At 33.2% G+C, this 24,671-nt stretch overlaps 1 protein-coding gene and 1 pseudogene across 3 annotated transcripts; both read right to left on the bottom strand.

Moving 5' to 3' along the window:
- Positions 1-10,783: 10,783 nt before the first annotated feature.
- Positions 10,784-12,204, bottom strand: LOC128039607 (auxin-induced protein 6B-like; annotated as a pseudogene).
- A 3,501-nt stretch (positions 12,205-15,705) lies between these two features.
- On the bottom strand, positions 15,706-18,759 carry LOC105793823 (hypothetical protein). 3 transcript variants are annotated; one of them, XM_052628187.1, is made up of 8 exons: positions 18,631-18,759; positions 18,277-18,392; positions 17,680-17,831; positions 17,435-17,544; positions 17,232-17,317; positions 16,594-16,698; positions 16,330-16,503; positions 15,706-16,034 (listed from the first exon to the last, which is right to left on the bottom strand). In XM_052628187.1, exons 2-7 carry the CDS (start codon positions 18,384-18,386, stop codon positions 16,383-16,385), a joined length of 684 nt encoding a protein of 227 aa, XP_052484147.1. In that variant the 5' UTR covers positions 18,387-18,392; positions 18,631-18,759; the 3' UTR covers positions 15,706-16,034; positions 16,330-16,382. The 3 variants fall into 3 exon arrangements, with proteins under 3 accessions (XP_052484147.1, XP_052484146.1, XP_052484148.1); XM_052628186.1 differs by having other exon boundaries at positions 15,706-16,029; XM_052628188.1 differs by lacking the exons at positions 15,706-16,034; positions 16,330-16,503; positions 16,594-16,698 and having other exon boundaries at positions 17,228-17,317.
- Between the last annotated feature and the right edge of the window lie 5,912 nt (positions 18,760-24,671).

Here is a 24,671-nt window from a genome sequence, read left to right as displayed (position 1 = left end):
TCCATCCAGGGATACTGATATTCTGAATTGTGAGCATTGCGAGAAAAAGCACCGTAGTGAATGTTGGAAGTTAACTCGAGGTTGTTTTTGTTGTGGATCCCCGAAACATTTTGCTAGAGAGTGTTTAAAGAATGAGAATGATACCGCTGTTACTTCTCAGAGGTCTGTGCCTGCACCTAGGATTCGCGGGTCAAGTCAAGGTGGTTCATTTTTGAGAGGTAGTGCTAGAAAGGGAAATTATGTTGTTACTCATCAATCAGAGGCCAGAGCGCCAGTCTGAGCTTATGTTGTGCAGACACAAGAGGATGGTGATGGTAATGACATTGTGAAAGTTATATTTTTATTGCATTCAGAATCTGTTTATGCTTTGATAGATTCGAGATCTTCGCATTCTTATGTTGATACTGAATTAGTTAGATTGGATAGTTTAAAATCTAAGACATCTAGAGTATCAATAGTGGTTTCAAGTCTGTTGGGAAAATCTGTGTTAGTAGATCAAGCGTGTAGGAGATGCCCATTAGTGATACAGAATATAACCTTCCCTATTGATTTGTTGATAATGCCGTTTGGCGATTTTGATATGATTTTGGGCATGGATTGTCTTACGGAACACGGAGTGATTCTGAATTACCGTAAAAAGAAGTTTGTTGTTCAAAGTGAGGATGGTGATATGAGTTGAAGTAAATGGTGTTCGAAAGAGTGGTTCAACTCGTATCATTTCAGCAATTTGAGATGATAAACTTCTCAATCAAGGCTGTGTAGCTTTTCTAACCTATGTTATCAATTCGAATTCTAGTGATAGTCAAAGTTGTAAAATCTGAACTGTTTGCAAATTCCTTGATGTGTTTCTAGAGGAATTGCCGGGATTACCACCAGATTGAGAGGTTGAGTTCGCAATTGAAGTGTTTCCTAGTACGGTTCCAGTGTCAATGTCTCTCTATCGTATGACACTCATAAAATTAAAAGAATTAAATGTGCAATTGCAAGATTTACTAGATCGCGGGTTTATACGCCCTAGTATATCACCTTGGGGAGCTCCAATGTTTTCGTCAAAAAGAAATATGGCTTGATGCGACTCTGTATTGACTACCGAGAATCGATACCCTCTACTTCGTATGGATGACTTATTCGATCAACTAAAAGAAGCTTCTGTCTTCTCTCAGATCGATTTAAAATCGGGTTACTATGAGTTGAAAGTGAAAGATAGTGATGTACCGAATACAACATTTTGTATGCATTATGGTCATTATGAATTTTTGGTGATGCCTTTTGGGCTGACGAATGCTCCGGCAACATTCATGGATCTCATGAACCGTATTTGGATCAATTTGTGGTGGCCTTTATTGATGACATCTTGATCTATTCAAAATATGAATCCGAGCATGAACAACACCTCAGAATTGTTTTGCAATTGTTACGAGAGAAACGGTTATATGGAAAGCTTAGTAAGTGTGAATTTTGGTTACCTGAAGTTGGTTTTTTGAGGCATGTTATCTCGGCAGATGGGATTAGAGTTGATTTGAAAAATATCGAGGCAATTGTTCAATGGAAAGCACCGAGGAATGTGTTAGAGGTTCGTAATTTTTTTGGACTAGCTGGTTATTATCGAAGATTTGTAAATGGATTTTCGAAGATAGGTTTTCGGATGACAAAGTTGTTGCATAAGAATGTTCAATTCGTCTGGGACGATCAGTGTCAAGAAAGTTTTGTTAAATTGAAGCAAATGTTGATTGAAGTACCGATTTTAACTTCACCAGAGTTGGGAAAAGATTTTATGGTATATAGTGGTTCTTCCTTGAGCGGTCTCGGTTGTGTTTTGATGTAAGATGGAAAAGTGATTGCATATGTGTCTCGTCAGTTAAAAACGCATGAACGCAATTATCCGACGCATGATTTAGAGCTAGCTGCTGTGGTTTTTACTTTAAATATCTAAAGACACTACTTGTATAGTGAAAATTGTCACATCTATACTGATCGTAAGAGTCTCAAATACCTCCTATCTCAAAAGGAGTTGAATTTGAGACAACGTCATTGGGTCAAGCTTCTAAAAGATTTTGATTGCGTTCTTTATTATTATCCTGGTAAAGCTAACGTCGTAGCTGATACGTTGAGTAGAAAAACAGCGATTGAATTGCAAGCAATGTTTGCTCAACTCAGTATCGATGATGATGGTAGCTTGTTGGCTGAATTAAAGATCAAACTGGTAATGTTTGATTGGATCAATGTAGCACAGTTAGATGATGTCAAGTTGGCGAAGAAAAAAGAAATGATTCAAAATGACATATTAGAAAATTTCAACATTGATTATTGTGATTGCTTGAGGTTTCATAACCGAATCTGTGATTCAAATGTTTCAGAATTGAAAGAGTTGATACTTCGTGAAGCTCATGATAGTCCTTTTGTTTAGCATCCTGGAGGAGCGAAAATGTATCGCGATCTGCGAGAATCTTATTGGCGGCCAAGAATGAAAAGATATGTCGTTGAGTATGTGGCTAAATGTTTAACTTGTCAGCGAGTTAAAGCAAAACATCAGGTTCCCACAGGATTACTTCATCCTATTTCTATTCCTGAGTGGAAATGGGACCGTATCACGATGGATTTTGTAATGGGATTACCCTTATCTCCAAGCAAGAAAAATGTTGTGTGGGTGATTGTTGATCGACTTACGAAATCGGCTTATTTTATTGTGATCAGGATAGATTGGTCAATTCAAAAACTTGCTGAAGTGTATATTCAAGAAATTGTGAGATTGCACGGTGTTCTTATGTCGATAATCTCTAATCGAGATCTACGGTTCACTTCGAGATTTTGGAAATAGTTGCACGAATCTCTTAGTACACGACTTAATTTTAGCACAGCTTTTCACCCGCAGACAGACGGACAATCTGAACGTGTTATTTAGATTCTGGAAGATATGTTTTGCACTTGTGTTATTGATTTTGAATCAGGTTAGGAGCGTTACTTACCTTTGGCTGAATTCGTATACAACAATAGCTTTCAATCGAGTACTCAAATGACTCCATATGAAGCTTTATACGATTGTAGTTGTCGAACACCTGGTTGCTGGATGGAATTAGGTGAAAGGAGAATGATTGGGTTAAAACTAATTCAAGAAACATAAGATATTGTTAAGAAAATTCGAGATAGGTTGAAGACAACCTTTGATAGACAGAAATAATATGTAGATTTGAAACGTCGAGATATTGAATTTTTTGTTGGCGATAAAGTATTTCTTAAAGTTTTACATTGGAAGAAAATTTTGAGATTTGGCCGAAAAGGGAAGCTGAGTCATCGTTTTATTAGACCGTACGAGATTATTGAAAGAGTGGGACCAGTTGTGTATCATTTAGCTTTGCCTGCGAAATTACAGAAAATGCATGACGTTTTTCACGTTCAATGTTTAGAAGATACCGATCGGATCCGTCTCATGTTATTTCGACGGAAGACATTGGGATTCAACCTGACTTGTCTTATGAAGAAGAACCGGTTGAGATTTTGGCTTGCGAGGTGAAATAGTTGCTTAACAAGCGAGTCCTGTTAGTGAAAGTGATATGGCGTAGTTATATTGTCGAGGAAGCGACTTGGGAATCGAAAGAGATAATAAGATCTCAGTTCCTCCACTTGTTTTCAGGTAAATTTTGGGGATGAAATTTAATTAGGGGAAGAATTGTAACGACGCTATAGTCAGGCGTGTTGGAAAGTGCATTCTCGGGACTCTATTCCCTTAAATCGAACTCGTGAATATTAAAAATATTTACGAGGTTAGTTGTGCAGTTAATTAGATTTTGGTTAAGTGAATTTGCATGAATTAAGAATTATTATTGTATAAGGATTAAATCGCGTATGGGGTAAAGTTGAAATATAAATTAAAAATTATTGAGGGACTAAAGTAGCAAATATACATTTGCCTTGTTTAGTGGATGACATTATGAAGTATATATATTATATGTAAACTTATTATATATATTATAATAGTTAATAAATCAAAAGTTAAACATATATATATGTATTATACAGTATTAAAGTATAATAAATGAAAAGAAAGTGAAATTTGATGATAGAAACATGCAATTTGAATGGAAAAAAAAAAGAAAAAAAAAGAAGACGCACGACCTAAGGGTCTTTGATATTCAAACTTTAATCGGTTAGTCAATTTAGTTCATTTTCTTGTAATTTTTTTATATTTTTGGAATCTCGGTGTTAAGTACTACCCGACCCATGTTAAAATTTTAGCATTAATTAAGATTTTAAATGTTGTTAATGTTGAATTGTTTTAGTACTAGGGATTAAATTGATATATTTCAATGTATAATGTGAAAACGGACTAAATAATAAAGTTAATTCTTAATTTTGAGTATAAGGACTAAATTTTGAAAATTCAAAATCTAAGGGTTTAATTGAAAATAAGGAGCTAAATTTATCTTAAAATGAAATTAGTATAAAAATATAGGATTAAATGTGAAGAATAAAAATTAGTCTCGGTTTAGGGACTAAATTAGAATTTAAGCAAACATTGAGTAAAAATTAAAATATTCAATGTGAAATTGAATTGTGTTGTATTGATGTATTTTAATTGTTTTATTTCCGTAGCAAATGTCGTACCAAAATCCTTAACTAAAAAGGGGAAAGATAAAATAGACGTTGAATAGCTCAGAATCCACGGTTTATATTTCTATAATCCGAATCTAGTTGTTAATTGTTGTATTTTAAGTTAATGCAAGTGGTAAGTGGTTGAGGTGAGTATTTTGACACTTTGATAGTGAATTGAAATTATAGTTGATTGAAATGGATTTAATTGGTATATGATTATTTGAATTGAAATGAATATATGTGTAAATGTGATAATGTGCAAATATGAGAATTGGATATTGAATGTGTTTGAAAAGTAAAATGAACCTTATTAACTGTATCGGGCTGAGTCGGATATAGATGGCATGCCATAAGATAGGAAGAGTTCAGGGATTTCTTCGACTTCATGTAGATGAGACACTGTGTGCCAGTTTGCTTCGGTTTAACCGATAAGACACTGGGTGTCAATTTATATAGCGCTAAGTGAAGTTATTACTTGGGATTTATTCGATGAGGCACTGGGTGCCAAAGTGGTTTGTTGGTTGGATCCGTGTATCCGTTCGAGTCCAAGTCATGTTAATAGACGTAAATAAATAATAAAGTTCTATAATTTATATTGAAATGACATGGTAAGTGAAATGGAAATGAGATAGTGAATTGAAAATTAGATGTGAAATATGTTGTAAAAAAATGGAATGTATGAGTTATGTACTCATGAATTGAATATGGAGTGGATAATGCCATTGTTTAAATGAAATGTAGATTGATATGTGAAAAGCTATTTATATAGCAAGTGATGTGAATTGAGATGTTTGTTAAACAAATCAAATATGATAGCATGTGAAAATTTAGTATGGTATGAAATGATATGGTAATATGCATGAATTGTAAATGATGGTATATGTTAATCGTAAGCTTAGACAATAATATGTTCGTATAATTCAAATGATGCATTCTTGTATCGTCATGTCTTTTTAATTGTTCGAATTATAGAAATGTCACTGAGTTTTACTCAGCGTACGGTTTTATTTTTCGTGCGCAAGTTAGGTATTTCTCTCTTGATCGCCGACTTAGCATCAACCAACGATCCTGATCTCAAATGTGGTGAAGTTTACTTTTTGTAATGGCATGTACCTAGAATGTCTTAAGTTGATAGTTATTTTGTGAATGGTTTGTAATAGAGTTAAAGTATAATGTTGGTTTGAGTATATATAGTATATATTTGTGTTTGAAGCCATAAATTGGCATGTTGGTTTGAACCAAGACTTGTTAGGTATATGTGAATTTTATGTTTGATGTGTTAGGTAGTTATAAGCTAGGCTAAATTGATTGATTTTGGCATGTTTAAAACTTTGATTTGAATGACGCATGGATGATATATTATGTTGATATAACTTGTGGTACCAATGAGGGTACATTGGTTAGGCACCTAGGATGATTGTTTTGAGTATGTTTGATCGTGTTTTGAATAGGTTAAACGAATGGTTTTTGAGTTGCTTAATGCCCAAGCAAGTAGGAATTTGTAAACTTGAGTTTTAAGGTACTTTTGGGTGCACACGGCCTGACCACATGGGCGTGTGTCACACACGGGCAACACACATGGGGGTGTGACCCAAGTCAGAGAGTTACACGGCCTGGCCACACTGGTGTGTGACCCTTGTAGTTGAATTTTTTTAACTTTTTCCTCAAATTTTCAAATGTTCCCGATTTAGTCTCGAATCGTTTATAAAGTGATTCTTAGGCATCGAGGGCTTGAATAAGGGGGACGATATGCATGTTTAATGATGGATTATGTTATGATTATTGAAATGTTTTGAAATGAATGATTTAGGTTCCGTTTATTCAGTAATGCTCCAAAACCCTTTTCTGGCGACGAATACGGGTTAGGGGTGTTACACGGGGAACCCACGAATCCTACAATAATCATAAAATTTGCAAGATTAACTATCGATTAAAGATACTAAAACTTGTGTTCCAAAGCTAAGACTTAATACGAAATTCCCAAATCTGATTCTAAATTACGTACCACGAAAATTACAACCACCAAACTGTTCCTAATCTGCCAAAAGGTTGTTAAGCACAGTCTGATTATCTCCTAATAACATAAGAACAAAAACCAGCGTCAAACACCAAAGAATTCAACAAGAACCTCCGCTTAAATATCGAAAACCACCACAAAACAAAATAAAAATGACTGTAACAACAACTTACCAATCTCGTCGCTAACTCCTCAATAGGAAAGAACAAAAGTGGAATGAAACAATAGGGTCACCGAAAGAAAAAGAAAGCTTTTTGATGCATTAAATAAAAATCTTGAAGAAAACAAAGAATGAAGAAAACAATTGAAAAAAATGATGGGGAAAAGAGAAACAAAAAAAAAAAGATATGGGAGGTTGTTTGAATGTGTAAAAGAAGGAGCAAAATTTGAGGGATTATTCTTTTGATAAAATAAAATATAAAATAAAAATGATATTGTTGTTACCCCCTTTATCCTACAAAATCCTATTAGCTTAAAATTAAAGTCCAAATTGAATTCTACCCTTTAAAGATTATCCCAAAACAAAAATACTCCTCACTTGCACATAATGGGATTCGAACTCAAGACTTTAAGCATACTTCCAAGGCACTTAACCAACATACCATATCAGATTATTTGACCTACTTGTACAAATTAAAACAAAAAAAAATTTACGGCGTTACATTGGAAGTTCAAGTCGGAGCACACACACTATCCATACTTCAACTCGGTAGAAGTTTTGGTCATTTTGATGTTTGGTTATAAATGGCTTGTACTAGGAGCTTTTAAGTTCTTTTGTTATGGTAATGTTGTTTAAACTTTGGTTTAAGCATACTTGTGGATGTGTATCTATCTTCTTCTTCTTTTCTTGTATATGCCTATATAAATATGTGCCTTTGGTTATTTGGTTTATGCTTCTTGGAAATGGTTGAGATTTGGTAAAAATATATGTGAATGGAATGGATGAATTGGTATATTTGGCATGTATAAGGTAAGAGCTTGTGATCTTTTAATGTGAATTTAGTTTGGTGTATGAAATATGGTACCAATGAGGACATATTGGTTAGGCACTTAAGTTGAATGTTTTGGTATGTTTTAAGCATGTTTGAATGTGTTTTAAAGGTGTGAAATTAGTTTGGCTTGGTACCTAAGAAATGAGTGATGAATTGCCTTGTTTTAGAAGTCATTTTAGGTGCACATGGGCTGTCACATGGTCATATGCCACACATGGTCACTGCACACGACCATGTGGCCTATTGAATTTTGGTGCAAGTTTTTCCCACACAGTTATAAGTTGTTACAGACTTGACGACATGATTGTGTGACCCTATTTTCGAATTGTACACGGCCTGGCCACACAGGCATGTGTCATTGTTTTCAGTTTTTTCTACATTTTTTGTTTTGTTTTAGATTAATCCCTAATTATTTCTAAATTATTTTAGGCTCCATATACTTGATTTAAAGCTTGTTTTGTGTAAAAAAGCCATGAATGATGATTGGTTAGAATAAATATAATTTAAATTAATATTTGATTGGTTTTTATGATGTTTTGATATTCAACAATTTTTGTAGTACTCTATAACCCTAATCTGATAATGGAAATGGGTTAGGGGTGTTACACTTCACTTACTCCAAGTAGAACACAACTCACACTTCTGTCATCCAACTTGGTTCTTCTTTCATAAAAAATATGGACATGAGAGACACATCCAAAAACTTTGAAGTATTGGACTGATGACTTTATCCTGCTCCATGCTTCTTCTGGAGCCCTATCTTTCACTGTATGTGTTGAACATTGATTTAGCACATGGATTTCCCAATTTACCACTTCAGGCCAAAAAGTCCTTGGCATTTTCTTTTCATAAAGCATACAAAGAGCCATATTCATAATGGTTCTATTCTTCCTTTTCGCGACCCCATTTTATTGTGTATCTTTGTAGGTTATTCCATGTACCTTAATAATGTGTATGTATGTATGTTATTATATGATTCGGTAATGTTTCGCATGTTTTATGATGTTAAAGCATGTCACTATTTTGTTATTAAAATTGATCGCATGATAAATCATGTTCACTGAGACTGATAAATCTAATTGCATAGTGAAAACATGTCACTATTTCTGTTAAAATTGATTACATGATAAAAACATGTTTACTGATACTGAAAAATGAACGCATGATAAATCATGCTTACTATTTCTGCCACTGATCGCATGTTAAAAATCATGCCTATTGAATTGATTTGTTATTGATATTGCATGTCATACTACATTGCATGGGGTTGGGTCGATTATGAATGGAGGAATTACTAGTAGCTTGTCTGCAATACTGGTGGCTTGTCCACAATACTAGTAGTTTATCTGTATTACTAGTGACTTGTCCATAATACTAACAGTTTATCTGCATTATTGGTGGCTTGTCCACAAACTGGTGTGCTATTGGTTGGATAAGTTCTGGAGAACTCTTATTATGGTGTGTAATGGAGTTGGGTAGGAACTTTTCTGAAAATACTGCATTGACATATTCATGCATGACGTAAACTGCGACTTCTGTACTGTTTTTAATACTCTGTATATTCACTGGCTTGAATGTTATATTTATTGTCTATTACTGTTTACTGGAGTCATGATTCACACTGAGCTTATTAGTTCACCATTTAGTTTCCTGATTTAATTTCAGATAATCCTCGATGTTAAGACTTGGTAGGCTTTTGGAGGAGCAACTCGGATGTTTTTGTTATTAAAGTATTTTAAACTTATTTCTATTATTTGTTTTGGGACTGTAATAAAGTTTATTTGGACTATGGCATAGGACTTTATTTTGAGATTACTTGATTGCATGACATTAGAGTTTTTAATTTGCTTAAATTGATATTTAAAATGTTTATACATAAATCTCGATTTTTAAATAAAATCTGTCAACATCACATTTTTCCGCTGCAATATTGAAAAACAAGTTTGTAATAAAATCCAAATTAGTTTTGAAAAAATTATTACTCTTTTGTAATAAAATCCAAATTAGTTTTGAAAAAATGATTACTCTTTACAAAGGAGATACTAAATCAATCGGTTTCTAAAATTTCCATGTTTTTGCGAAATTAAAATTTTTAAAGAATAAACCAATGGTTTTAAAATATGTTTGAAATTACAAAAGTTTAATTTAGGTAATTTTCGTGGTTAATGTAGCCTTCAGAATTCGACCATAACGTCTAGGTCGGGTTAGGGAGGTTACATGGTGGCCCAAAGAACTTAGCATTGTTTCTTTTAACATGTTTTCCTTTCCCTTTAGAGGAAGAAGCAACGACTAAGTTTCTTTCTACTTTTAGACCGGCTAACTGCCATTCAATATCAACTTATATGATTGTAATTCTTTCATGAGTTGTGTAAGTATCATATTCTTGTTCCCAAGGTTATATGCGGCCCGAAAGCTTGTAAAATCCTTGGACAAGATTTTGAACACCATTTCAATTTACGTGTTTCGGTCCAGGTTGACCTAATTACCTGCCGTCTCGACAAAGTATCCCATAAGAGTAATCATATGGTCTTTGACCGGAGTGTCGATCTTTTGCTAGGCATTCATTAAACTAGTAATAATTGACTGTCGAGCCAATGAAGCTTGGCCTCCAAACAAGTCTTCTAGTTTGTTATGATTATATAACATGTTGTAATTATGTTGAGATCATAGTTGCTCCGGCAACAAATGTGGCATCCCATAGCTCGGACCTGACAATTGGGTCGAGTATGGGGTGTTACAATGAAAAAGACCCAATTCTAACCTACAACACATAATTAAGGTTTATTTAAGTTAGACCGCATGCCTACACTACACAGATAACCATGCAATCGTCACAAATATTAGAAATCAATTGATTGACTAATTATCTAATTGACAAAGCAATCATTCTGAGCTATAAAATATCGGTTGAATATTTAACAAACCTAAACAATTGTAATTAAACCAGAAGACATGGAAATACTAAAGACCAAAGAAAATTAAGAAGTAATTCGATCTCAAAAATTTATAGAATCAAACCTAGAATATTACTTCAACTAGAAAAGAGGCTTACAAACCCATAGAGAAAAGAAAAGAAAACAAAATAAAACAAATAACGGCTAGGTCAGTCTCCTAATCTTAACCTAATAATGTTTATTTATAGGACAAAAATAATATAATGGAGAAAATAAAAAAGTGTCGTTAATTAAATTGAACATAATTTTTCGGGTTTCTTAGATATTTTTGCGTTAAACTTCCGAGTTATATTTGGATGTCTTCCGACATTTTTGGGCTTTATCTATAAAATAATTTTAGATAGATCTTTCAAATTTCCTTTTGAATCGATATATTATGGGTCCAAAATAGAGGTTTGTAACTTAATTTATAGTCAAAATACACAAATTGCACTTTGTTGAAAGTTTAAACTACAAAATCTTGTTAAAATAAACTTTAACTTTTCTTTTCTCTAATTATTCTCTAAATCAATAATAATAAATAGAATATAAATAGACAAAAAAATCACAAATAAATAAAAAAAATACACACTTATCCTTCATCTTTCTAATTTTCCATTCCTTTCAAAATTTCATCTTTCCAATTTCTTTTTTCATCTTTCCAATTTCTTTCTACTCTAATAAAGTTGCTTTATTTTTAAATTATAGTAAAATTAACAATACCAGTATATTTTCAAGGCAAATTTCTGCATTCCAATGTGGTAGCATCATCATCATCATGAATGTGGTGGGTTTAGCCATGCTAAAGCTGACACAAGCCATTCACTTTATTGGGGGAGCATCAACCGACAAGGGAAATGCCCCAAATGATGCTATGGAATTGTAGGTGATGCGCCTTAAACGTCTGGGTGAAGAGGTAATCAATGAGCTCAGCTTCTACCTGCCTTTTAATATGATATGTAACAGCCTATTCCTTTTCCAGCACAAAATTTTATGGAAATAATTAAATTCAACTAATTTACATTAGTCCATGACAACCCCCTCCTCCATGAATTCTCTTGTTTCAAAGTCTTCGCCATTTTCATGCTTCCACTTCGATCTCCATGCATTGCTCCAAGTTAATACACTGACTCAACTCATTTGACCCCCTTCCCCCTTTATAGTGATTACCAACAATTTTTAAAAAATAAAGCAACAAAAAGCCAACTCATTGGTCTCACTTAATTATTCACTCGAGCCAACTAGAAATTGACTCAAAATCCCTACGTAAGAATCCAAGGCTTTCCTTTCTCTTCTACCATATCATTCTTTACCAGCGAAGCCATGAAGTAAGGGTCGAGATTCGGTGGTGAAATCAAGCTTACTTATGATTCCCAGAAATAAGCTGGATCACTTGTTCGACAACCGACTCATCGCAGGGGATGGCTAACAAGCCTTGGTTACTAAACCCTTACTCTTCCTCGGCTTGGATAAGGAGTTTCCTAAAGACGCGCACCACAAATCTCCTGCAACTTGTCCCGACGTAGATCGCCACGTGACCTACCGGCACATCAGAGGGGATGCGGCGGGCTGACATGCTGGCCTTGTTCCTCCACCGCTGCAACATTTGCCGAAGCCTCACAATGTGGCGGATTTTGGTGTATTTTCCAAGCCCTGCCGACATTTTACCAGAGAACCGTTCGCTTTTAGAATGGGAAAGAGTGGGAGAGGATTTTATAAAGAAAAAGGGATCATAAGAAAGTGCCCTTGTAGTTTTATATAATTACAATTTTGTAATTGTTGAACCAATTTCATGTTGCTCCTATTGTTTTTTTTTTTTTTACCTTTACTGTTTCAGTTTTATCAAATAAGTTGGATTTTAACGGACAAATTATTATAACTTTCCTATGTTGTTTTTTTAATTATATTCAAATATGTGGTATCATAATATTTAGGATAGTATTAAAACGAGTTAATCACATCAAATATCCTCCTAAACTTGAAATTATTTAAATGATCTCAATTTAATTATTAAATGATGTGACATAATTTCAAATGAATATTGTAAATGTCTTAATTTTGATGTTTCCGAAACCTTTGCAGCTTTATCCTTTACTCCTTTTATTTTTAGTTTAATTTTTGCGATTTTTTTTATAGTTTAAAATGAAATATTGATAATTGGAGGATGTAAGTATAGAATAGTTGAGAAATGTACTGTGCAAGTGACAGTATTAAAACTAGAGCTGTTTTCGAGATTTTGCGGAGTTGGATCAATCTACTCGAAAAACAACCAATCAAACCTCCATTCCAAATAAATCCGTACTGAGACAGAGCTCAAAGACCAAAACCCCCAAGCTTCTTACACCTTACTTTGCCTGCAACTATCACTATATTTTACGAAAATCTGAAACCATAATCTCACAGCACTGCACATTTTGTCCAAAAATAGTAATGCTATGCTAGCTGTCTTAGCATTTCCAAGATTCTCTTTTTAGAAGAGAGGTGTTGATAGTGGAACCTAAACTAACAACTAATACTCCATTATAATGATATAGATTCAGTGATCCTTTCACCTCATTACGGAACAATACCATCTTTTCTTTCTTCTCTCATACTGTTTATTTATGTTTCCAATCTAAACTCATACAATTTGATTCAGTTAAGTCTATAACATTTGTTTTCTAAAACCGTTATCATACCCCTAATAAAAAATAGGCGTCAAAGTTTGGTTAAAATATCATAAATGTATTTATAATAAGAATCAGATTACATTTTATTCCTCTACTCGAAAATGGGTAATTAGCATCTTTACATTAAATCAAAGAGCAAATTGGTTCTTTTGTTAAAAATTCATCAATTTGGTGTGGATGAAGGAATAGCGTACCATATGTAATTCATGTTGATATATAATAACCGGTTTTAATATTCAAAGATTAATTTGCTCTTTTATTTATTGTACAAAAACTAATTTACTTATTTTTTAAACTTAGAAGACAATAAAATCCGACTCCTAATGCATCCATAATACTTTAATGGACAAGTTTATCATCATCTTTTATATTCTGCAATTTAAAATAATGAGAGATCACATGGATGTTTGATGAACAGTGAGAATCATGTAAAGGACCAACATTACATCAATCAACTTCTTCTACTCTTTCAATCATTGTTGAACCAACAAACATGGGTCCCGGAATGGATTGTTTTTTTTTTCTGAAAGAAACTCCATACCTGATAATGGAGTACATGAATGAATGAATACATGATTTTCAATTTTCAACAGCTAAAAGAGGATATCCATTTGTATATCGAATATTTGTTATGTAAATCCAGCTGCAGTTCCAATCATAAGTAGTAGCGTATGGTACAACAGGGAATGTATTCAGTTAGTTCAACTCTGAAAAATCAGAATCCACCATTAAAATGATCCACAAAACCAACACGGATCTCCTCTACTTTGTTTAATATATTGGTATGGTTTCATACCCAAATCAGCAATGATTAGATTTACACAAATCTCATTGAAATGTGTCCCAGCTAGGTGTATATTATATATGAACAAGAAAATAAATTCATTCAACAAAAGAGATGGGTAGAGTTGAAATTCATAAAAGTTTTAAGTTAGCAAAACAAAGATCATACTCAAAAGCCATGATTATATTTGATCATTTGTATATCTCAACCATTAGAATTCGTTTATCATGTTGACGGTGGATATGGCTTGTTTTCATGATGTGGAAGATCGACAAATGCATAAATCAATTACATCACTAAAGCACAATAAAAAAAAGCTATGAAAAACCATAAAACTCCAAAAAAAAGAGAAAACATCTTCTTCACTATCAAAAGCATCAAATCTACGTTGGAGGTGGCATGGATCATCTAACTCATGAAAGTTTCTTCCTTCATGGGTTTTTGAACCAGAGAGGAAAAAACACTCTATAAGAAAGGACGATCAAACCCAAGTCAAAGGTAAAGGAATCAAAGATTGCGACGGAAAAATAGTAAGAAAAATCCACTTTCACACAAGTAAAAGCTAAAGAAAGAGAGCATACTTTTTACACTAGAGCGTGTGACTATACAATCATTTTTAAAAGATAATATCAAATAAATTTTTAGTTGAAACTATATTTAACAATTTCTTCTCTACTTTATATAACAACCAAAGCAATTTTCATATTGGGTGATCAAGCAAATGTATTACCCCAAGTACTTTTGATCAAGCAAAAGAATTTAGTGATACCAATGGAGGTAAACCTTTATTGTAATGTGTTGAACCAAAAATGAAATTTATTGTAACGTGCAGGTTTAGTTCAACTTTTTCGAGTCACTGCATATCGGCTACGCAGGTCTTCGTGCCCACTTGTCAAAAACATATATTTCGTTACCACAAAACATTTTGATTCATGAAATTCTTTGCAAATTGTCAATGGCAAAGATCTTGTTCGAAACCAAATCTTGGATTCAAAGACGACAACCCCTCCCTCCCCACTTATACAAAAAAATGAAAATTGATTCATAATCATTGGTAATGAAATAAGCAAAAGGTAAATTCTCTGTTCTTTCTTAGTGTTGCTGGCTATTAGATAATTGTAGCAAAAGTTCATGAGAATCCACCATAAATCCCAAGTTCAAACTCCCTGCCAGTTGAATTCTTTTCTTTTTCCAAATTAAAAACATGAATTCCCCTAAATAAGAAAGGAGAAGCATTGGCTGGCATAGTTCTAGAAATTGGTTCACTGCAACACAAAGACATAGGCAGCCGGAAAATATGCAAAACTGTTTCACCAATGAACATGATAAATGTATCATGGAAGTTCATGTACTAAAAGTCAAATTCCATTTTGCTCCCTTTACTAAAAAAAAGACAATTAGTCCCTATACGTTAAATCAATGAGTAAACTAATCCTTTCTGTTAAAATTTCATCTATTTATACTATTAAAAAACTGAAGTACCTGACGAAATAACCAAATAGTTACACGTGACATGCCCAATTTTAAACAGTAGAAATGAACAAAATTTTTAATAGAAATGACTAATTTGCTTTTGGATCTAACCTACAGCGATTAACTTATCCATTTTTTTAGTGGAGGGTAAAATGCAATTCGACTACTTTTACCTAGTAAACATTGGCATAAATTTAAAGTGCACAAAAGATGTCATGAAGCCATCATGAGACAAGGGGACAAAGCATTTCCTTTTGCTAAATTTGATGTTAACATATTATAGATAAGACCAAGTCTATACTTGTACAACGTACAAAAAAGTCACTCAACATACATCACTAGGAAACAAAAATCGCCTACTTCACAGGAGAAAAAAATTGCAATCTCTTTTATCAACTTGGGAATCTGGATTTTCAATCTTGGTCACATACAAAACAACGACCACAAAAATTGAAGAGAAGATTTCAAAATTTTAGCAAGCTTCAACAGAAGAACAATTCCTTACCGAAGCAATCACCAGAAGCAATATACCTTCATCTATATGGACCTTCAGCCCACCACTCCCCACTACCTGCACTAGCACATATTTTGCAGTACACTTGTAATTATAAGTGATTAATGTATAAGACTAAAGTAGGCAAATAAGTTAACATCAAAAGGTTCTTATACAAGATGCAAGAAAAGCAAATAGATGAACATAAAACTAAAACAGGTATTATGTTTTATGCATAACTCATCAATACTACCAACAGTTCACAAGTTTGATTACTCTAAACAGAGGATGTAAAAGTTATTTAGGAGAAGAATACTTCAACACTGATAAAAGATTAGCAGTACTCATGGTGAGCACAAGAATTGGTCAATGAATTACCTGACAACCAGAAATCTCCCTATATAATTAGTAATTTGAAGCAATCATCACCATCATTCTGTGATCCTACGCTTTTTGGACATTTTAATATGATTATCGTAGCTCATGGGAGTTGCTCCCTCATCAACAGTTTTATCCCCAAGCCATTCTCTATCTCTACTCTTCATAGAACTCCTATAGGATTATACAACATTTACATTAAGACTTTCGCAAGTTGAAATACAGAAAGGTTGCTATATAAAACTTTTGAGTTTATTGAAAGACCTATCAAATTTTGAATCTTCCTCCAAATGCCTATCCAACCAACGAATGCTTCCTGTGTGAGCTGATATCAGAGATCCAATGATATGAAGTATTTCCTCATCGAAACTGCAATAAAAGAATCAGTGTAAAAAACCATGTGATGAACATGTCATTAACCACCGCACCTTCCCTTTCTCCGAGGGAAAAATAAAAATACAAGAAATCAGAACTTCAAATAAGTTGTAAATCTCCAATACATATCAACTTGACTTGATGAACCACAATGAAACATTATTGAGTGGAAAAGCATGCAGAACTGAGGTATAAAAAAGCAACAAGATTATATGATCCACTGGTTCGTAATGGATTAAAAATTAAACAAAGGAAATCACAAAAGGAAGGAGGCAAGATATCAATAGCATAATGAAAATCTAGATTATAAATATATATATTATCAATAAGCAGGGCAAATAAACTTCTCCGCAATCTCAATTTACAATTTTAGATGGTAGAGGAAAATAACCCCAGTAACCATAAAGAATACCATTTCTCTCCAGCTTACAATTAACTATTGATGGTAACCAGAACAGTACAACAATGAAAAACACATTCCATTCGTAAAATTAAAAGGATAGTTTCTTTTGAAAGGAAATTGTCACCTCTTGACTAAAAATCGGATCATGGTTCCAACCTTTATGACATGTCGCTTGTGAGATTTGCTGGCAAATAGTTCCTCTGTGTCTTTCTATGATACAATTCGACACTAAAGTTACTACAGTAATACATGTAGTCTCTTGCCATATACACATACCCAACACACAAAGAAAATAAAAAAATTAAGAACAAGGTAGAAAAGTGTTACGGTTCTATATTTAAATTCTCCACGAATGTTTTCAGCTGTTATGATGGCAGACGAGAAACCGAGAACAATGACATGAATAGATTCTTGAGAAAGCTTCACTACCTTCCCCTCTGAATGTGGCAAAGAAAATTAGTTTAGACAATATCTTAGGCATGCAGATCCATAAATACATACCAGCAGTGTGATATCCACTACAAGAAAAAAAAACTAAATAAATAACCTGAAATATCACGAAAAAATGGTACCTAAGAGCATATCTGGCTTTGGTGAAAAAAGTAGGAGATTTGCTTTTAGTCTAAGACCAAAATAAGGATGAACACCAGAAAGAATCTTCGCCTGTTTATCCAGAATATTGACATCATAGGCCAATAAAACACCATCAAATGTTTCATTGAACCTGCAAGAACAGAATCACTTCATATTATAACAGGACAAAAGGAAGCAAACATTCGCACATCATTTCATTCTTATAATCAACATTACAAGTGAAGTGCATCATTACAAAACCCATTGATTTAGTATTGATCCCAACGGAGTCAAAAGAATCACACTACTAGATCCAGACACTGCAGTTAAATTCAGCCTGTTTAAAAGCTTATATTCTCAACAGTAATAAACTGCTCCATTTGTTTAAAAAGAGCCACAATATCATTAGCTTCATCATCAGAAGTTAAATTTTCAGCTAAACTAGAAAACAGACCAAACTAAATTAAGGTATACTTTATTTAAATCAAAAGCAACATCAACACAAAACAGCTTTTGGTGAAGAAAAAATAATAAACAAAAACAGGTGTTTTGAGTTATATGAAAAATTAAATTTAAGTGAAAGTAAAAGAACTAACTTGAATAGCAAAGAGCCAAGCTCACGGAGAATCGACTGAGACACGTTCCTACTCTTTGATGGGTGTAAATACATCACCAAATTAGCATCTGCTACGCTTAATCCTTCCATTTAAAGCTGCAATAAATATCCAAACTTAATAGCAAGTCAGGGTTTCAAATAGCGGTGATGCAGCCGCTAATTCGCAGTGGCGACCGCAAATCCGCTATTGCCGCTAAAGAGATAGCTTTAAAAAAAATTCTCCTTCTCAACAAAGTAAACAGACGGAATAACGAGCAGCAGAGACAGAGATCAGAATAATTCAAAATCTCTTTACTCAAAATCTTCAAATTAGGTTTAGGGTTTGAAAAACTACCTCAATAAATTTCCTAGTTGTTGGAAACTTGAACGCGAGAAGAGAAAGAGGAGGCTGGGACAGAATGGTGGTGAGAGGCTTGTCTGGCGGCGGGATAGTTAACGAGATGAGAGTTAGGTTCGAAATTTTTAAAGGAATTTTTCAAATATATATATATGTGTGTATAAATTTAGTGATAATGATAAATTTAAAAAAAATTAAAATTTAATATATAAATGTAGGCTATGAAAAAATATTTTTGAAAATCTAGAATTGAGAAAAGATTTTTTTTTTAAAATGCATGCATTTAGTTAATTTCAAATATTTAGCATTGTTGTAAAAAATTGTACTTGAAAGTTAAAATATGTAACAACCTATTTTCAGTTAAATCGGAACGGTGGTTTCGGGACCACAAATCCGAAGTTAAAAAATTTATTTTATTATTATTTTATGGTCTATAGCATGATAGTATTACCGTATAAAAAGTTCGTTAAGAAATTTTACCGTTTACATGTTCAATTCGATAAAAAGGACTAAATTACGTAAAGTGCAAAAGTTGAGTTCTAATAGCTAAATGTATTAAATAGCTATAGGACTTTAAAGTGGAGGTCCTTATATGAAATTAGACCAATTGCATGTTAATGGATGATAATGGTTTGGCAATATTGAAATTTGAATGAATTATTAAGGTTAATTTTGGAAATTAGTAATTAAAGTTATAATTAATTAAATAAAACAAACAATTAACATCCATTATCATCATCTTCCACCGAAATTTGAAAAGAAAACCTAGCCATGGAGGCTTGAAGTTTCGGCAAGCTTATTTTGTTTAATTTGGTATGTATTTTCAATCCGTTTTTAATGATTTTTATGTTTCCGAGATCGTTGTAGCTTGATCTAGCTAGCTTAGGGACTAATTTGTGAAACTGCTAAACTATTAGGGTTTTACCATTGATGAATATATATGAGTTTTAAAGTTTGATGATAGAAAATGAATGGTTGTTGTTAGATAAATAACTTTTGTAAAGGAATTTTTGATGAAATTATCAATTAGGGGCTAAATTGAAAAATGTGATAAATTCGTGGTAAAATTTGTGAATTTGTGAAATATATGGGCTTCTATTAGTATTTATAAAAATTGGCTAGGCTTGGGTAGGGGTAAAATGGTATGAATTTCATTTTCTGAGCCTAGGGACTAAATTGCAAAGAAATTAATAGTATAGAGGAAAAATGATAATTTTTCCAAAAATATGTATTGGACTAAATTGAATGAAATATATATATATATTAAATTGAGTTAAATTTATCCATATAGATCTAGTCAGACCTCGTACGGAGTTAGATCGAAGAGAAAATCTCGAATTAATCGCCTTTGTATCTACGTATACTCGTCGAGGTAAGTTCGTGTAATTAAATTGAGTATTTATATGTTTTAATTGAATTATATGTATGTGATCTGTATAATTGCCATGTATAAATACCGATAGTATATCCGATGACGTACGGCAATTACCGAGTCCCGTTTGAACCTTAGGAATTCGTAGGATACAAATGACATGTCATTACGGATTACCGATTGCAACTCGTGAGAGCTTACCGATTCTCAGCTCGTGAGAGCATACCGATTTACAGCTTGTGAGAGCATACCGATTCATAGCTCGTATGAGCATACATGTACAAGCTATCTCGAGTATCCAACGATATTCTAAATGGTTCAACAAGCAATGTTCTAATACGATATGGCATGAGTTCGATACGAACTATTCTAGGTATACATATGAATTACATGGAAAATGATATTACATGGTATATAGGTATATGAAATGGATGATACATGTATATGAAATTTGATTAATTGTTGAGCTCATCCATGACTTGGTTTATATATGTGTTTACATGACTAACATGGTTGATGTATATGTGCTTAGGCATTTGGCCAATATATGTTGGGATATGCTTTGTTTACTTACCTTATATGTGAATACATGGTAAGTTAAATTCTATGTTATACGAACTTACTAAGTTTAAATACTTACTCTGTGTATTTTCCGTGTTTTATAGTGAATCAGAAGCTCGTTTGGGTTGGAAACTTGTCGGAGCTATATCACACTATCCATCGGCTCTTTCTGTACTTTCGGTTGTTTAATTTTGGTTATAATGGCATGTATAGGTTATTTTGGCTAATGTTGGCCTATATGTGTTGTTGTGATTGTGATAATATGATTTGGCTTGTATTTTGGTATATTTTGGTATGTATATAGGTAGCCTTATCATGTTGATGTGTGGCTTGATATGGTAGAATGATGGAATGTAAAATGGTTGGTTGAATATGCATTTTGTATAAGCTTTGAAGTTTGATAGAATTGTTGTGAATTGGTACTTGTTTGAATGACTTGGTGTTTTTAGTGTAAAAGTTATAAGTGAATTATATGACCATTTGATGCTAGTGATTAAGTGGTATAATTGGTACCAAATGGTATGTTTTGATAATTGAACACATGGTTTGTCATGTTTATAAATTGTCATTTGAGGTGCCTAAGGACATATTGGTTGTATGCGAATATACTATATGTTTAAGGTTTGTTTATGCTTGATTTGGATGCCTTGCTATGGCTAGTAAGTATGTGTAATTGTGGTTGTAGGTTTATGCCTATTTGGGTGAGAAAAATGGCTTGTAAAATAGCCTATTTTCGTCCACACGAGTAGAGACATGGGCGTGTGTCTCAACTGTGTGTGACACACGACCAAGTGACATGGACGTGTGTCCCCTGTAGTTTTCAAAGGGTTGCAAGTCAGACTGTTACACAGCCTAGCACACGGCTTGACACACGGGCGTGTGAGGTTACTTCGAAGGGTACACGACCTAGCACATGGGCGTGTGGCTTGGCCGTGTGGCCCAAGTAGTGAGTTACATGGGCACAGACATGGGCTGGGACACGGTCGTGTGTCCCTATTTTGAATGCCCACACGGCCTAAGACACGAGTGTGTCTTTTGGCAGTGTGAATCACATGGACTGGTCACGCGGCCGTGTGACCGTTGCAGCTTTGAAATTTTTTAATATTTTTTAAAAAATTCTCTGAGTTTTCGATTTAGTCCTGGCTTGTTTCTAATGCATATTTTGATCCTGAGGGATCGTATATGGGACAATATGAATGATTTCGATTCATTTTTGATATGAATATTGATATGTTTTGAAATGTTCGAAATTCTGTTTGTTTGTATTGTAAACTCCAGTAATACTCTATAACCTTGTTCTAGCGATGGATACGAGTTAGGGGTGTTACATTTATTGGTATTAGAGTTACGGTTTAGTCAATTCTCAAACTGAACGTAGCATGTATGAGTCTAGCTATACATGCCATTATATAACCTCTGGTAGTGTGATATCTCCTGACCGTTTTAAGCATGTTTTCATATAGCAATGACATCTAACCGAGCTGACTCCGATGAAGTAGAGAGTAACTGTAACACCCCAAACCTGACCTAAACGTTATGGTCGAATCTGGCGATGTCACATTGTAACACCCCTTACCCGTATTCGATGCCGGAATAGGGTACGAGGCATTACCAGAGCATATACACTTATAAACGTATTAAACCGAGTTATAAAATTTCATACAGATTAAAACTTTCAAATTATTATCTTCGAATCGCTAGTTAGGGCTTATGAGGCCTAATATATACTCATTCGATCCAAGCCTTATAGCTACCACCATTGTAATATATTAAATATTCAATATCTCGTAAAGATTCGCTAATCTATCCTATATACTTTCACACAGATTAATTCACAATTCACAAGTCTTATCATTTCAAAGCTTATAAGACACATGTACATATCTATACTAACTCGTATAAGTCTCATACTCATTCATATGCTCAATAAATCCGTTAAATCATTTCAACATCGAAGAATCCACATTATGTCGAAACAATACTAATAACAATCATAAATCTTTTCATATTAATTTCATGTATCATTTATTGAACTTCATATATCATTTCATAAATATGTAATTCACTAACACATCTTGCCATATACAATATCCAATTGGTGAAATAACTTAATTGAATTCAACTTCAACAATCACAATAAATCTATCACTTGAATATGAGTCCATGTAACACTTACCAACTTTGTCAAACTAATGAACGTCTTACGGAATTGAGTATTTATTTTCTCGATGCCATAGTCCAACTATGGTCTTACACATAATCACATAACATATACCGATGCCATAGCCCAACTATGGCCTTACACGTAATCACATAACATATATCGATGCCATAGCCCAACCACGGTCTTACACGGAATCACATATCACTTATTGCCATGGTCCATCCATGGTATTTTTTGTCAATTCGTCTTTATCACTGAACGAAAGTACTCAACTCTACGTTCTACTCAATTTGAACTTTCATTCCAATTTATCTATCTTTCTCAACAATCATAATTCAACCATGAATATGTATATAGAATAATTCATTATGTCATGCATAATACTAACAAATAATTGTTTGGTTTCAGCCATATGAATTTACAATTCAATTCATAATAACTAATTGAAATGAAACATTATGTCATTTCTAATTCAACGTTTATCAAATATAATCAGGCATATGACCAATTTATATACAAATAATTCATATATTTTATATCTCCTCCTCCTCCTCCTCTCCATTCCACATCCTTAATGTACATAACACTATTATAAATAACATTTTCTATAATTTTACTATTCACTCACATGTATATTCATAACTATTTATCCGAGTCGAGTCACTAAATTATTTTTATCTAGAGCTACAGAGCTCCAAATTAAGATCTGTTAATTTTATCTAAAACTAGATTCATATATCTTCTTACCAGAAAATTTTTAGAATTTTTGGCTTAGCCAATAAGTACAGTTTATTCTTTAAAGTTTCCCCTATTTCACTGCTCAATAGTTCTGACCTCTCTTCACTAAAAATTAATTATCTCACTGTACAGAATTCAGATGGTACTTACACTTATTTCATTTGAAAATAGACTCATTCAGGATTCTAAACATATAAATTTTAGCCCGTAATTATTTTTTTAAAATTTTTAAAAATTTTCCAAAGCTCGAACAGGGGATTCCAAATTCATTCTAACCCTGTTTCACTAAACTTAAAATATCTCAAAATATATAACTCTTTTGCTTACTTTGTTTCTTTTATGTAAAAATAGACTCATTAAACTTTCATTTCATATCTTATTCACTCTCTAATTCGATTTTTACCATTTTTGGTGATTTTTCAAAATCATGCAATTGTTTCTGTCCAAAATTATTTTACTGCTAATTCTACTATTTCATAATTTCACTTTTTCACTTTTGATCACTATTCAAATCAATTCTACACATATATTCATCATTCAATTACACTTAGTCGTTACATAATCTCATATATTTTCACTTAGTCAATTTCCCGTTGAACACTCGGAATATACACGGATACGTAGAGAATTGGCACATAAGTGCCACTCTGATATGTAGTCGAAGCTACCACTGATACGTAGCTGTAGCTACCACTGAAATGTAGCCGTAGCTACCACTGAAATGTAGCCGAAGGTACCACTGATATGTAGCCGTAGCTACCACTGATCAATAACACTGGAAATGTCCACGGGCCTGCTCACACAAGCTGTCAGGTGTCTGCAACACATGCTAGATCACCCAACACCCAGGACTCACTGTAACACTGGTCTCTAGTGGCTGTCACTTGTATCCACTTCTATTCCTAAGTTCAACCGGGAATTTACACTTAACACTTTATTTTAAACACTTTATCACTTGAATAATTCATGAACAATTTTCCTTCCACATTCAATAATAATTCACTTATCAAATATAATTCACAATTTATAAAAATATATTGCTATTATTTACACATAACTTACTTTGGTGCAACAATATAAAAATTTAGCAATTTAGTCTTTAATCTTTTCTTTTCTCCGATCAAGGTTGATTCCACTTCTTTCTTGATCTATAATAACACATTTGACTTATTTAATACTCACATTTATCAAAACAGTCCTTGA

This window comes from Gossypium raimondii, chromosome 3 (genome assembly GCF_025698545.1).
Source record: "Gossypium raimondii isolate GPD5lz chromosome 3, ASM2569854v1, whole genome shotgun sequence".
Classification (NCBI taxonomy): domain Eukaryota; kingdom Viridiplantae; phylum Streptophyta; class Magnoliopsida; order Malvales; family Malvaceae; genus Gossypium; species Gossypium raimondii.
The sequence above is the reverse complement of the archived record's forward strand: the minus strand, read 5'-3'. Positions and strand labels throughout refer to the sequence as shown.

Coding starts and splice junctions, on each gene's coding strand:
- LOC105793823 (XM_052628187.1), bottom strand. CDS start 18,386: ATGGAAGGATTAAGCGTAGCAGATGCTAATTTGGTGATGTATTTACAC. Junction 16,699..17,231: donor ATCCGATTTTTAGTCAAGAG/GTGACAATTTCC, acceptor CTTTTATTGCAG/TTTCGATGAGGAAATACTTC. Junction 16,504..16,593: donor GAAGATTCAAAATTTGATAG/GTCTTTCAATAA, acceptor ATAATCCTATAG/GAGTTCTATGAAGAGTAGAG.